The sequence below is a fragment of the Dreissena polymorpha genome, chromosome 6 (assembly GCF_020536995.1).
Source record: "Dreissena polymorpha isolate Duluth1 chromosome 6, UMN_Dpol_1.0, whole genome shotgun sequence".
Classification (NCBI taxonomy): domain Eukaryota; kingdom Metazoa; phylum Mollusca; class Bivalvia; order Myida; family Dreissenidae; genus Dreissena; species Dreissena polymorpha.
Genome location: NC_068360.1, coordinates 75024140 through 75039941, shown reverse-complemented (window position 1 = coordinate 75039941; position 15802 = coordinate 75024140). Strand labels below are relative to the sequence as shown.

Here is a 15802-nt window from a genome sequence, read left to right as displayed (position 1 = left end):
CTACTCTCGAGTCAACATTTATCACAGAATGTGCATCATGACAATATTACGGCCAAGTATGAATCCAGGTCACTTGCATCTGGAAACTAATATATAGGTCACCAGGTCAAATCTTAAAAAAATTATTGTACCAGTTTAGGGGCAGCATTCATGACTCAAGCTTGATAAAACATGAACAGAATGTTTATCTTAAAAAAAGAATTCCATGTTCAAAACGGGTTTAAGTGTGGTCAAAAACTAGATCACATGTTTAAGTCTTGAATAATTGGTGTCCATGAACCCAGGTGAGTGCTTAAGGACTATGATGCCCTTTTTTTCTTCTTTTTTTTACCATTTTATAATGTGTTCATATTAGCATGCATCAAGGCCTATTTTGTAGTGTAGATGTCTTGCTTATAAGTTCTGATCTCCTGTAGTATACATATAGGATCTTGCATGAGTGGTCATTTTGTATTGAATTTATTAAAAAAGTCATCTAAATAAAGATAAAAACGATGCTTGCCGAGTTTTTATCTTTCTTTAGATGACGAGTTTAATAAATTCAATACAAAATGATCACGAATCTAAGATTCTATTAATAACATGACTAACAAATTTTCTTTTTATTTTATGCTCTTTTCACCGTTTATTCACATTGTAAAAGAGTTAAACTGCTGGAATAATGACATCATTTCGTCAAAAAATGACGTCATTTCACAGTTATATAACTAGTGTAATAACACCTGTGTAATAAACAAAATTGAGCATTAAGTTATTTTACTCCTGGAACATAGGTCATGTTGTAAAAAGTACTTACTATTTCTTGGTATTTTAAGTTGATGAACATTATTTTCATTTATGCACCTTGCTGTTTCTTGTTTGCATTGTATTTGGGCTGTTCCATAAATTAGTGGAAATTCTCTTGGCAAGATGTTATTTTTCTTCAATTATATGAAATCTTTCATATTCTGTAGTATTTTACTTTCTTTAATCCCATGAAGATGTAATAATATCCATTGCTGACTTTTTGCACACCTTCTAAGAATTATTTTGCGAATGTATGGAACAGCCCTTGAATGTGGATGTAAACTCTAATAATGGACCTTGCTGATCTGACTTTTGTGCCTGATTTCAGTTTGAGAATGTGAGTATCTTCTCTTCTTCTGTTAGCATGTAACCACTAGACTTAAATAGGCATGTACTATACTTTATTGCTTGCGATTGTTTTTGGAGCTAATAAGATAAAGATCAATATCACTGATTCTAGAACTAGAAAATATAGTTTTTAGTTGTGAGCATTAGCTCATAACTAATGTAGAGAGGCAGTTTTGCAAGTCAGTCTGTTAGATACGCTAGGAACGATAACTGCAAGTCAGTCTAATGTTAGTTACGCTAGGAAAGATAACCACTGCCTGTCTGCACTACATGCAGTACAATTATGCAGGCGACAAATGCTTGGAGCTTCTGCTCTAACCACCGCATCTGCCTGTTTATAGTTCACCACTAGTACACTGCATTATGTGTATGTAATTTATAGTGTTTAACAGCTTGTAAGATGACATTGGCCAGTCTAGTGTTTATCATTGAAATCTGTACATATTGGCTGCTTTCAGGGAAAACGGTGCTTAACGCAATTTAATTAAGATTAGCCTGTGAACACTGATTAGCCTGTGCAATGTGCACAAGCTAATCAAGGACGACGTTTTCTGATTTAAAGTTTTTTTTTTGTTAAAACAATTAATGCATATGCATTAAGCCCAGTTTTCCCAAAATGAAGCTTAAATTATCTTTTTTATTAATGATTTGGAAAAAAACACACACATCTCGACCTGTGCTTTAAGACACGCTCTTTATAAATTTGAATGGGTTGTGTTCATGTCAAACATGAGATATAAAAAGCTATAACTTAATTTTGAAAACTGAGTTGCGTCGGAGTTTATACTTGAGTGTCTTCAGCGATTTAATTGTTCAATGACATGTCTTTGGATTTAATTATTATGCCCATTCATTTTGTTAAGGGAGCATATTGTTTAGCTTAACTTGAGAGAATTCTTAATACTTATCTGTATCTAATTAACATTTTAAACTTTGAAGATTTATTTTTATGCCCCCGAAGGAGGGCATATAGTGATCAAACTGTCCGTCCGTCTGTCTGTCTTTCCGTCACACTTCACATTTAGGTTTTGAAAAAGGCTCATAACTTCTATGTCGCGTCAGATAGCAACTTGATGTTTGGCATGCATGTGTATCTTATGGAGCTGCACATTTTGAGTGATGAAAGGTCAAGGTCATCCTTCAAGGTCAAAGGTCAAATATATGGCTTCAAAGCGGGGCAGAAGGGGACATTGTGTTTCTGACAAACACATCTCTTGTTACCACATAGCAATGTTTCTTTTATACATTATTTTCTTTGCCCTCATTTCTACATCAAATGTAAGCAGTGTAATCAGATTAACCATAACCCAAACCATTAAATGGGTTAATTTTCAGTCCACACAGGCTTATCAGGCATGACAGTTTCTGTCTAAACTTGATTTTTTAACCAAGAAGATACCTTGAAATGAAAAATACCTTGACAGTGGAAATTGTCGTCCCTACTTAGCCGGTGTGGACCGTTTAGACTAATCTGGGACCACACTTTACGCACATGTATTTAAGCCCTATTTTCCCAGATTGTGGTTAATGTTATTTGAAGTTTTATTGTCTAATCTTTCTTGTTTTGTTTTCATTATTATAGCAGCAGGTAGGCACTGTTTATCCTTGTTACTCTCCTGAACTACTCTCATTACTTACTGATAACCTGTAATAAAAATTTGTCCTTACACATTTACTTTATTCTGTTTGTGATGCTTATGCTACTTGTTTATCAAAAAATAAAATAAAATCAGTTTTCGGTACTTGTTTTCGCAAATTAAAAGATTTTTTCCCAAGTTTTCCTTTTGGGATTTGGAAAACATGAAGTGTAATAATTGGTAGGTCATTTTCCTTCCCTTAAGTGGTTCTTGAATCACACCCGTGATTGCAGTGGTTCATTAGGTATCTTTTTGTTTTTGGTGTTTAGTCCTATTATGCTCACCCATACATGGATTCAAACAGTTTCATATTTAAAGGCACATAAATACTCAAAATAAAAAAATATTTTGAGAAAAAAACTTAACCCATAAAAATAAAGTGTTCGCTCGTAAATATTTGTCTCAGGGGAAATTCACGAGGAGTATATTGTAACACAAACAATAAAAACAAGCATTTTGTATCTCTTTAAATCTATGTTACCATACCACATCTAGCGTTGAAAGTTTGGCTATAATATTGCTGTAAGGCACACTAATTTTTTTAAGGGTGAACTGATTCAGATCTTAAGTGATATTATGGGCATTTTTCACTGTTGAATTGAGCTGAACAGAATTAACAGGTCAAACGGATTAGTTCAAATGTGGTAACTGACCAGTTATCTACAACTCATCTTGCTACCAGTTGTTTATAAAAATATATATTATTTTCGATATGATACATGACTCACCCAGTCCTCTAAGCCGAAATGATAAGTAAAACGAAATTGTGTTTTTGTGTCGTATGAAAGAATCTGCATGAAAACTATATTTAGACTCACATCGTACATCGAATCATTTCTGTCGTCAGTTGTCAAAACGAAAGTACGGTTGATATTCAGATGGATTATTTGTCTCTTTCTGGGATATTGTTTTAGTATGTTGATGCTGCATTAACAAATATAAATGTATATGAAGTGAAAACACCAAAAATATTAAACAATGGTTGCGATAGACACCTATATACTGTTAGATGCCCATAATACAACTTTAAATCTTGACATGAGAAAAAGTTTTCTTTGACTTTCTGTACTGCTGCATAACATAAATGTTGCCATGAAGTTGTTGTTTTTATACTCATCCTGCTTCCTATATTTGTACAGTCAAAACTGAGAACAGTGGTCAGTCAAGGGAAATGGTCAAAGTGACCGTTGTCAACAAGTGACTGCTGTTCTCGGATCACCACTTTTTAGATGGTTGGTCAGCCGGTAGCTGTATTGCTACATCCTTACTCCACCCAGTTGTTCGCACACAGTGTAAAACAAAGACTCATTGCCAATAACTAAGCATAAAAACATAGATATCTTCTATTGAATAATACAGAAACATATCTTATAAATTTATTTCTTACCTATTTAAAAACTTAATTTATGGTTTTTTAACGATAATATTTTTGTTTACTCATGCATCTCATTCATTCAGTATATCCGACAGTTCTTATTACATTCATAGGGAGATATTTTTCAATAAAGATTGTAATGAGTCATTGAAGTCATGTCTGATCAAGTATATAAAGAGGATTCACTGTCATAAACTGAAAGTACGGTATAACTGTATGGCTTCAATCGAGGAAAAAGACACCAAAATCTTGTATAAATTTACTAATCCTTTAATGGCCGCCATATAACAAGACTTGCCAGATAAGTGTTGTTTTTAATACTTTTAAAGATCAATTGACTTTGTCACGCGCTCATGTTTTAATGTCATAAATACTGACCTGTTATCTCATGCTTCTCCTTTCCAAGGGTAATTAACTCATCCGGAATTTTAACTGGGAATCCGCCACCTCAATACCGTAATACAGGCCAGGTTAAACATAGTGCAATGCAACCTAGCCAAAAATTGGTAACCAACCCTCAATATTCTTTCCTGATCGACCAGGTGTATATGTGTCTTTTACGGCTCTGAATTAAAATATTGTTTTTCGATTTATTTCACTTGGTTGATTGGGGTTTTGAATAGATAAATTGTGTTATCTATCTTTTTATTAGCTCATCTATTTTTTGGAAAAAAAAAAAGAGCTATTGTCATCACCTTGGCGTCGGCGTCGGCATTGGTGTCGGCGTCCGGTTAAGTTTTGCATTTAGGTCCACTTTTCTCAGAAAGTATCAATGCTATTGCATTCAAACTTGGTACACTTACTTACTATCATGAGGTGACTGGGCAGGCAAAGTTAGATAACTCTGGTGTGCGTTTTGACAGAATTATGTGCCCTTTTTATACTTAGAAAATTGAAAATTTCGGTTAAGTTTTGTGTTTAGGTCCATTTTATTCCTTAAGTATCAAAGCTATTGCTTTCATACTTGCAACACTTACTAACTATCATAAAGGGACTGTGCAGGCAAAGTAATGTAACTCAGACTGGCATTTGACAGAATTTTGTGCCCTTTTTATACTTAGAAAATTGAAAACTTGGTTAAGTTTTGTGTTTAGGTCCACTTTATTCCTACAGTATCAAAGCTATTGCTTTCATACTTGCAACACTTATTAACTATCATAAGGGGACTGTGCAGGCTAAGTTATGTAACTCTGACTGGCATTTGGACGGAATTATGGGCCCTTTATACTTAGAAAATTGAAAATTTTGTTAAGTTTTGTGTTATGGTCCACTTTACCCCTAAAGTATCATAGATATTGCTTACATACTTGGAACACTCGCAATCTATCATAAGGGTACAGTAAAAGGACAAGTTGCATAACTCTGGTTGTCATTTTTCACGGAATTATGGCCCTTTTTTGACTTAGTAACTTTGAATATATGGTTTAATTTTGTGTTTCGATCCACTTTACTTCTAAAATATCAAGGCTATTGCTTTCAAACTTCAAATACTTGCATGCTATCATGAGGTTACTGTACCTGGCAAGTTGAATTTTACCTTGACCTTTGAATGACCTTGACTCTCAAGGTTAAATTTAATTTATTAAATTTTGCTAAAATTGCCATAACTTCTTTATTTATGATTAGATTTGATTGATACTTTGACAAAACTACTCTTACCTGACATACCACAATAGACTCCACCCAAACCATCCCCCGTGCCCTCCCCCCCCTCCACCCCTGATCATCTCACAAATGACCACCACACCCTCACACTATACCCCCCCCCCCCCCCCCCACCTCATCCCCCCAATTTTTTTTTGAAACGGTTTAAAAACACAAATATTTATTTTTATTATTTTATGTTTGAAATACCGTCCAACCATCGCACCCAAGAATACCCCCCCCCCCCCCCCCCCCCCCCCCCCCCCCCCCCCCCCGAATCCCCCCCCCCTAATTTTTTTTTTTTAAGATCATCTCACAAATGACCACCACACCCTCACACTATACTCCCCACCCCACCCCCAAATTATTTTTTTTTAAACGGTTAAAATACACAAATATTTATTTTTATTATTTTATGTGTCCTCACCCCACACTATACACCCCTCTTCACTCCACCCCTCCCTCCTTTGTGATTGAAAATGAGAGTCCCTTCACCTTTAAAAAGAAAATAGATGAGCGGTCTGCACCCCCAAGGCGGTGCTCTTGTTTCTCATTCAGATTAATTTGTGTGGATTTAATGGATTTTGTTTCATTTGTATATGGTAAGCCATGCTTGTTTTTATCGAACAATGGTTTATTTCTACCATTCTGGGTGTTTTCAGGCGCGAACGACCACGTGCAAAACGTGCTCTTCTGATACATTGCTAGAACGTGCAAAGCATGTTCTTCTAATGTGTTACGAGATCGTGCAAAGCGTGTTCTTCTATTGACAGATTGTTTATCATTTGCCATTGTGTGCAATAATGATTTTTACGTTCCGTATGACAATCTAATTGATCGTCATTATATTTATGCCCCCTTTCGAAGAAGAGGGGGTATATTGCTTTGCTCATGTCGGTCGGTCGGTAGGTCGGTCGGTCGGTCCACCAGGTGGTTTTCGGATGATAACTCAAGAACGCTTGGGGCTAGGATCATGAAACTTCATAGGTACATTGACCATGACTCGCAGATGAGCCCTATTGATTTTGAGGTCACTAGGTCAAAGGTCAAGGTCACGGTGACCCGAAATAGTAAAATGGTTTTTGAATGATAACTCAAGAACGCATACGCCTAGGATCATGAAACTTCATGGGTAGATTGATCATGACTCGCAGATGACCCCTATTGATTTTGAGGTCACTAGGTCAAAGGTCAAAGTCACGGTGACCCAAAATAGTAAAATGGTTTCCGGATGATAACTCAAGAATGCATACGCCTAGGATCATGAAACTTCATGGGTAGATTGATCATGACTCGCAGATGACCCCTATTGATTTTGAGGTCACTAGGTCATAGGTCAAGGTAACGGTGACCCGAAATAGTAAAATGGTTTTCGGATGATAACTCAAGAACGCATATTCCTAGGATCATGAAACTTCACAGGTAGATTGATCATGACTCGCAGATGACCCCTATTGATTTTGAGGTCACAAGGTCAAAGGTCAAGGTCACGGTGACCCGAAATAGTAAAATGATTTTCGGATTATAACTCAAGAACGCTTTTGCCTAGGATCATGACACTTCATAGTAACATTGATCGTGACTCACAGATGACCCCTATTGATTTTCAGGTCACTAGGTCAAAGGTCAAGGTCACAGTGACAAAAAACGTATTTACACAATGGCTGCCACTACAACGGACAGCCCATATGGGAGGCATGCATGTTTTACAAACACCCCTTGTTTTCATCTGTTTTGAATTAAACTTTTGTTTAATATATGATCTACGGCAGTATTATTATAATTTTCATTATGGTCAAATTATGATTTTATGTGCCATATGATAATCTGGTCTGTGACCAGTTTATGGTTGAATATGTTTTGCTCTTGTTTTTCATATATTCGACTACATGAATGTCGCAGAAACAAGAGTGGATAAATACCCGGTGACTTCGCAGACCATGGATGATAGTTGCAGCATCAGTCTCCGGGTATCGAGCACGATGGCCACCGTACTATGCTAAGTCTCTTAGACAGTCGGTCAACATCAGACCATATGGCGACACCCGTCAGCCGGTCTTTGCCCGATGGCATTGGTCAAGGACATCGACCAATGTCGGACCATTTGGCATCCGCCATATGGTCATTATTTGGTGACAACACTGGTCATGATATGACCGGTACGTCACCGGGGACGTTGATCACGGTCACCGGTTTGGTCCGGTCACCGGTCCGGTCATTGATCACCGGTCCGGTAACTGGTCATTTGTCCGGTCCGGTCACTGGTCTTGTCATTGATCACCGGTCCGGTCACCGGACCAGTCATGTCACCGGTCCGGTCCGGTCATGTCACCGGTCCAGTCATTGATCACCGGTCATGTCACCGGTCCGGTCATGTCACCGGTCCGGTCATTGATCACCGGTCCAGTCAATGGTCAACAGTCATCAGTTAGGCCTGCCACCGATAACACCAGTCACCGGTCAAGAAGAAGAAGTCGGTTTTCATCATTGGATTATTCTTGTATTCGTCGTCGAATACATTGTCTTCATCAAGGAGTAGACATCGGACACACTCTTCTTCGTCGAGCAGTTCTCATCGTCGCGGCTCGCATAAGCGATCACGTCGTCACTCACGGAGACGGTATTTTAGAAGATCTCGGTCTCATCGCAGCCGATCCACATCTCGACAGCACAGCAGATCCAGATCTCGACATCGCAGGAAACGAGCACGTCGTCAACCTTCACGTAGACATCATCGGACTTCATTGAGCACAACAGGATAGTTATCGAACATACCTCTCCTTCATTGAGCAGTTCTCGGCGTTGATACGCTCGTAAGCGATCACATCAATGCTCACGGAGACAATATTGTAGAAGACAATATTTCCAGCGTAGCCGAACAATATTTCGGCATCACAGTTATATGGATGTCGCCACTTCTTACGTAGCCGTTAATGAACCTACTGGTCATATTGACGTTCTCCATTTTATTCCTTTAGGAATATCATGTCTCCATTCCACGTGTGATGGTTTTTCTTATGGCATCCACACATGTTGCAGTCACCGAGCCGTATTTGTATACGAACACTAGTTCGTTTAACTTTCAGGCTTCAGGATAAGCTGTTCTTTTCTCCACTACGACTACAAGGACACTTATGCCTATTAATACTGATAATCTACCGTTATTTTCCGGTTAACATTATCAGATGACTTCGTGGATGGTCATTCTTCTGCACCAGATATTTCCATTCTGACGCAGTTATATTATACCGGTCCCGATCACCGGACATCGGTCACCATTCATCGGTCATATCACCGATCACTGGTCACCGGTCAGAATAAGTAGTCGTTCATTATCAGCGGATTATTTTTCCTCCTCTTCTTCGTTATCATCATCGGACTATTCTTCCTCCTCTTCTTCCTCATCGAATGAATCTTCGTCGTCTGCTTTAGTGATGTCTCATCCCCATCGGATTGGATTTTTGGCACGATCTTCTTTTCCGAGCAGTGCTTGACATTGATATCAGACCATATGGATTCCACCATTTTGCGGTCTTTAACTGGTAACGTCACGGGTCATATTATGACTGGTCCGTTCACCTGGCTACAGTTACCGGTCATTGACCGGTCCGGTTCGGTCACTAGTTACCAATTACCGGTATTCCACTGTGTTTTCATCGGTCAATTTTTAGTATTACGTGTATCGTCTACATTACCTAGTTGTATACCCCTGGCTATGATTGTATTGAATACTATATTTTATGGATTCAACAATCTACATGACTTTTTGTGTTTTTCTATACTGATGTTCTACTGGCGACGGTTACCAAATCATCTCCGCTGACTTGGTCTATGGTTGATTTTCCTGACCATCCATTCTGGTGCTGGTTATGACCTACTAATACTAGAAGATTATGAAATACCTATATCTGTTATTTCTACTTCTATCTCAACCGGCTACATGCAGACTACTGGTCTTGCAGATAGATCGGCTGAAGTGGGCTCGGAGACTAGCATTGAGGTCGAACATTACTATTTGACCTCTATTAATTTATGTTCGAGACCCGAAGGATGAATTGTTTTAACCGCCTTTACCTGTCGGCTACAGACTTTGCAGTCAGTGTCACGGAACAGTTGGGACACATTAATGACGCTAGCAGGATTAGCAAGACGACATTTCGTATCGACTTCTGCTTTTCTATTGCTCCTAAGACAGTGCATATTTTCAAGCTACTGGAATCAACAAGAGTTCTGATACATAGGATTGCCTATCAGATTGACCGCATAGCGACTACAGTCTTGTAGATGGCTTGGGAGCTATTGAACTCAGATCTTAGATCCTAGGATCTGGAGGGACCTCATCTTAAAGTTATTCTTCTATTACACTTCTGGCCATAACAGGCTGTCTTTCTATAACTGGTCGTATTCCTTTCGGAATTCGTCCCGGTTAGGAGTCTTGAAGTAAATGGATTAATCAAGTCAGAATTTAAGACTTCCATGCATTCTACCGGCAAGCGTGGACCCCCTTAAGGTTACTCCTAGGGTTTTCGCCTTTTTCTGCCATCACACCTCCGATTCCGGAGGAACCAGTGTCAATTATATTTCCGTACTTTGCAAATCGATGACTTCACGACCTGTATTATTCAGGATTTAAAGGCGCCTGTTATTGGTTCAAGAAGAGGCTATATTCTGTAGATAGGTCATAAACTTATAAGTGTTAAACACTGTCCTATACTACCAATTTTCAAGTGTGTTTGGAGTGGGAAAGTTCGGCTTGCCGGGATTTCTTTGCCCACCCATCCTTGACAAATGGTTCCGGTCACCGGTCGGTATTTACCGGTCCGGTCACCGGTCTTTCTGCTGAGACGTCTTTTCTTACGTCCGTTTCAGCTTTATTTTTAAGTTAATTGTATTAATCTCGGGATTATTCAATGACACAGATTTCCATCTTTTTGTCATTATTTACCACTATTCAGTGGTGTCTAGACTAGAAGATTATTTTGGCAAGAATATAGTTTATTCTACCACAACCTTCCTTACATCTTATACAGATGTGAGCAGAGAAGGTTAGGGACGATCACATAGAACAACGTATCTTGATTTTCTCCATTATGTGGTATCCTAATGAATATCACCTGCACATCTACATCTTGAAAAGCGAAAATTCTTTTTAGCTGTTTTTCATTTACAACACATTTTCACGATTCCTTTGTGATGGTTTCAACTATCACACATCGGTTGTGGTTTACTTACAGACACGGAGGTGATCATATTATCACTCCTTGTATCTGGAAATCAGGAACTTATTCGTTCTTTGCAAGAACAACAAATTTTCTCAATCGTCTTACTCATACCAGGTGGTCTCAACGCCCTGTTGGACGTTTTGTCCTGCAGTTCTTTCTGTCGAATTATTTTTCCGTTGGGTTCAAATAATGTAATTGCGCATGCGTAGCAGTGAATGTGCATGGCGTACAAAAATTGATACATAGTATATCGAAGAATGTTGTTTATCATCAGACGCTAGTAATTAGCGTTATGCGATCGTAGATCGCAGTATATAGCGGTATGCTGAACAACGTCAATAATGCAGTTCACAGAAATCGATCCAGCAGGGTGTGCGCTTGTTATACATTCGTCCATTGACATAAACTGGAATATCTTGCCTTCTTGGTGAGTTTTTGCAATAACTGAGTTTTTGCCATAATTTCATGCAATATACTTAATGAACCATTGGATTATGGTTCTACGACCTTTTAAGTCTCCTGTACAATTATTTTCAGGAAACTTCTTCACAGGTCAAATATCATATCTCAGAGAGACATATTTTTACTGATCCAAACATGTGCCACTACATGTCTGGCCATTATTTACTTTTAGTTATCTCTACAGAAGAACATTTTTCTGTTAGAGTTTCAATCCTTGTTACTTGTGCAAGGATAATTCCATCAGAACTGTAAAAAGGTTCTATGGAAATTCTTTTTTGACTGGGTATTCGAGAGCATAGTTATTACCTTAATCACTCTGCTAGATACATAGAGGTTTTTCTCATCTTTTTCTTGATGATAAGAAATTGGTTCTTTTCTTCATCAAAGGATAGAGATTATGCTTTCGTATACCTTGTTTTGTGTAAGTCATCGCAACTCTGTGCTGTCTTACCTATTTTGGTACTGATCCAAACTATGGAACGTCAACACTATGTTTTTCGTTCCTTTACCTTCTTAAGCGGTTTTGACTTGTGTTACATGTTGGGATGCTTAATGAGCTTCCTATGAACCTTTTTCATCAGGCTTATTAACAGTTCCAATATAATTTTAAGACGATTTTCCTTCTTATTATGGCTTTTACCATACGGAGAAGTGAAATTCATGCTTTTTCTGTTGAATACGACCAATTCCAGTTGGATCTAATGTCGTCTTCACTTTGTTGTGTCAGCCAGGATGCCTTGCTTAATATCAAGTCCTCTATATGGCTTCTACCTTCATGTTTCCAAGTTTTTCTTAAACTGGTAGTCATGAAGATGAGGATAAACTTCTATGGGCAATCAGGGCTTTGAAGTTCTATCTCAGCAGTGGGAGTCGGAAGTCCATTCGAGGTTCTCAAAAGACACTCTTCATTTCCCTAAAAAGGGGGGGGGATGTGTCTGCGGCTTCTATTTCTCGGGGTTAGACCTCGACTAAGGAAAGTTACTCTTATCTCTATCTAAGGATTCATTCCTTTTTAGGATCTGACCGCATGAATTAAGAGCTCTGTCTGTTTAACTAGAGGAATCCGACCACCTTTGTCATCTTTTTATCTTCGTTTTCTGAAGTGCCAACAATACAATTTGTATATGTTTGGGCTTGTTGTGGTTTCACTAACGGTAGTGTCTTCTTTACGACATAGACATATTACTTTGTTTGAGAAGTCATAATTAATACCGTTTTAACAAGGATTACTTGATAACCCTTGATTAGGGTTTTGCTATCATTAGCTGATAACCCTGTTTATGGGTTCTACTGTGTTGGGAAAATATATACGAACCTTCCCACCGCAGCTGCAAAATCAGCATGAGATAACAGGTCAGTATTTATGACAGTAAAACAAATTTTTTAAATAAAATTCATTTTAATTATTAAATACTTACCTGTTATCGGTAAGTCCCACCTCCCACCCCGCTATTCGATTAATATTTTTGTATATATAAATTAAAAGAATATTGAGGGTTGGTTACCGATTTTTGTCTAGGTTGCATTGCACTATGTTTAACCTGGCCTGTATTACGGTATTGAGGTGGCGGATTCCCAGTTAAAATTCCGGATGAGTTAATTCCCCTTGGAAAGGAGAAGCATGAGATAAAAGGTAAGTATTTAATAATTAAAATGAATTTTATTTTAAACAATTGTTTTAATGTTATGAATGCAGCCAATAATTGCTACTAATACACATTGTTTATTCTACTTGCAACTGTTTCTTTTGTGTTTTTACTTTTTTCAACTGGAAACGACTGACTTGTGTCCATTGTTCTCAGTTCAAAAATGACATTGAAATATACTGGCTGTTTGCCGTAATGGAAAGTTGACCGGTATTATCATTTGTAATATAGAGTGATTTTTGTCAGGGGGAATTAAACCATTGTCTGCAGTTGACTGTTGTTCTCAGTTGACCGCAAGGTCAGTTTGACTGTATACATCTGTATTAATTTCTTTCAAACATCAATAATGTTTGTTAATCATATAATTGTTATGTTTAAAATACTGATAATATTATGCTCTTCATGGACTTATACCAATTCTATTTGTTTCAAGAGCTATGTGCAAACATTTAAAAAAAGTGTCATATTAATCTTTCCATTCATGGGTCAAATTTAAGAGACATACAATTCTGCTATCTGAATCTTGTAACTAACTCTTTATGTAAATTCACATATATATAAATGACATGTATTACCATCTATTAAAATGTGTTCAAACCTCATAATATGAACAAATTGACCATACATATTAATAATTAACACAAAAAGGCATACATTATATTAAAAGTATTATAAAGTTAAAGAGAAGTAGTGTTTGATTAAAAGTTTTGAAGTTGACATTTTCTATTAAAATGTTATTTCAAACCATCATTATTTTCCAATCCAAATTCATGATTGGGTCACTAAAATCAAATAGTTAGTTTCTTACACAATGGCTACATAATATATACAAGTTGAAAACTATTAAGTAAGTCATGCATTCTTGAACATAAATGTGAGTTATCTTTGTAAGGGGCATTATGTTTTCTAGCTGTAAATTAGACACTCTCTGGGAAAGCAGGGCTTAATGCATGCGTAGGCTTATCAGGGATACATTTAGCCCAGTTTTCCCAGATCGAGGCTGGTATGCAAAACACATGTGATGGATTGTTTGGATATGCTTTGAACCCATAAAATCCAAAATATAAATGTTTTAACAAAAATGTTTTCCAGAAAACTGCAATCAACTTTCACGACAAGAACTTCACCCAGGATTCGAAGCGTAACGTGGTGGGTCATCTTCGCAGTAAGCACAAGCGTAACCAGCGTCTCAGCACGCTGAATCCGGTCCGCCCAACGTTCGAGCGTGCATTGTCTTGGAACGAGAATGAGGGAGATTTGGTGCAGCGTCGAGCATCCGATGTGAATCTCAAGAAGCGCGCTGAACGGGCTCTTACGTTGGATTGTTCCCCGATTGCGTCGGTTACGTCGGACCCTGGTGAGTTCATGACCCCCATATTTGAGTTGAATGATACTGATAATGTTTTCGAAGCTGAGGCTGACGGCCGTGTGGTCACCGAACAAGAGCCATTGTTAGACGCGAAGAAACACGTCACTTTTGAGACCAAAGAAAAATCTGGGGCAGCTGAAGTCCAGAAAATGGTCAAACAATCAGAAGATTTTCATGTTGACAATGAAAAGAAAGCTGTAAAGAAGTACGCCAGCTTTGATACTGCTGTTCCAGACACAAGAAAGCTTGCTGACACTAGTAACAAAGAAATAAGCAATCAAGGCACAAGCAAGTTGGATGGTCATGGTTCAGTTGATCAGAAAGAGGCTAGAGCCCCTTTGCGACGTGGCAGTGTACTTGAACGCCAGAATGCACTCAGGGACTCTGTTACACCGGCTGATATTCCTCTGGAGGAGTTGTCTCTCAATGACTTGCAGCTTGATGACAGCAAATCTCTGTGAAAGATTTTACCTAAAGTGAAAAAACACTTTATGTAACCACAAGTTAAATAAAAATTTGATCGTACACCACAATTTTCTTTCCGATACATAAGAATTGCTATGCTAAAATGAATGACTATTTGAATTGCAATGTTGTGAGAATTACCAAAAAAAAACCAAAACTGCAACGAATGACCATAAGGATTTGAATAGAGCAAGGAATAATTATTAGAATTGCAATACTGTAAGAAATGACAATTAGAATTGCAATGAAGCAAGGAATTACATATGTACCATTAGAATTGCAATACTTTAAGAAATGACAATTAGAATTGCAATGAAGTAAGGAATGACCATTGGAATTGTAATAAAGTAAGAAATGACCATTAGAATTGTAATAAAGTAAGAAATTACCATTAGAATTGCAATAAATCAAAGAATGACCATAAGAATTGTAATAAGGCAAGGAATGGACATAAGCATTGTAATAAAAGTCAGGATTGACAATTAGAATTGTAACATTTTTGACTGGTAAATATATTGTCTTAAATTTCATAGCTTGAAATCCATTTACGGTTATGTTTACATACTGGTACAGTATTTTAGGATCCATATAAGAGTGATCTCAGGAAACAGACCTTGCTGGTGGCGATAATATGACTGCTTAGTGTTTTCAGTGTAAGTTCTTATAGTGCTTTTCACGATAAGCAATACCACATTCTGCTTCTAATTTGGCAAGTGCGTACAGTAAGCCTTAACTAATTCATTTCTTTGTTTTAAAATACTACTGTGAGTAATTTGCTCTTTATGCCATCTTGGCACTGTTTCTGATTTATATACACTTAGCAAACTGAAGTTTGCCTATTAACATCC

At 37.6% G+C, this 15802-nt stretch overlaps 1 protein-coding gene across 4 annotated transcripts in view; it reads left to right on the top strand.

The window, feature by feature from the left end:
• LOC127834131 (sodium/hydrogen exchanger 1-like) overlaps window positions 1-15176 on the top strand; it is a 76699-nt gene extending 61523 nt beyond the window's left edge. For 2 of the 4 annotated variants that reach the window (XM_052359761.1, XM_052359762.1), the window contains exon 21: window positions 14213-15175. In XM_052359761.1, coding sequence (XP_052215721.1) covers window positions 14213-14950 — 738 coding nt within the window. In that variant the 3' untranslated portion in view covers window positions 14951-15175. Of the gene's footprint in view, window positions 1-1114; window positions 4560-14212 lie in introns of those variants that run through there. The other 2 variants (XM_052359760.1, XM_052359763.1) reach the window with 2 other exon arrangements.
• The last annotated feature ends 626 nt before the right edge of the window (window positions 15177-15802 follow it).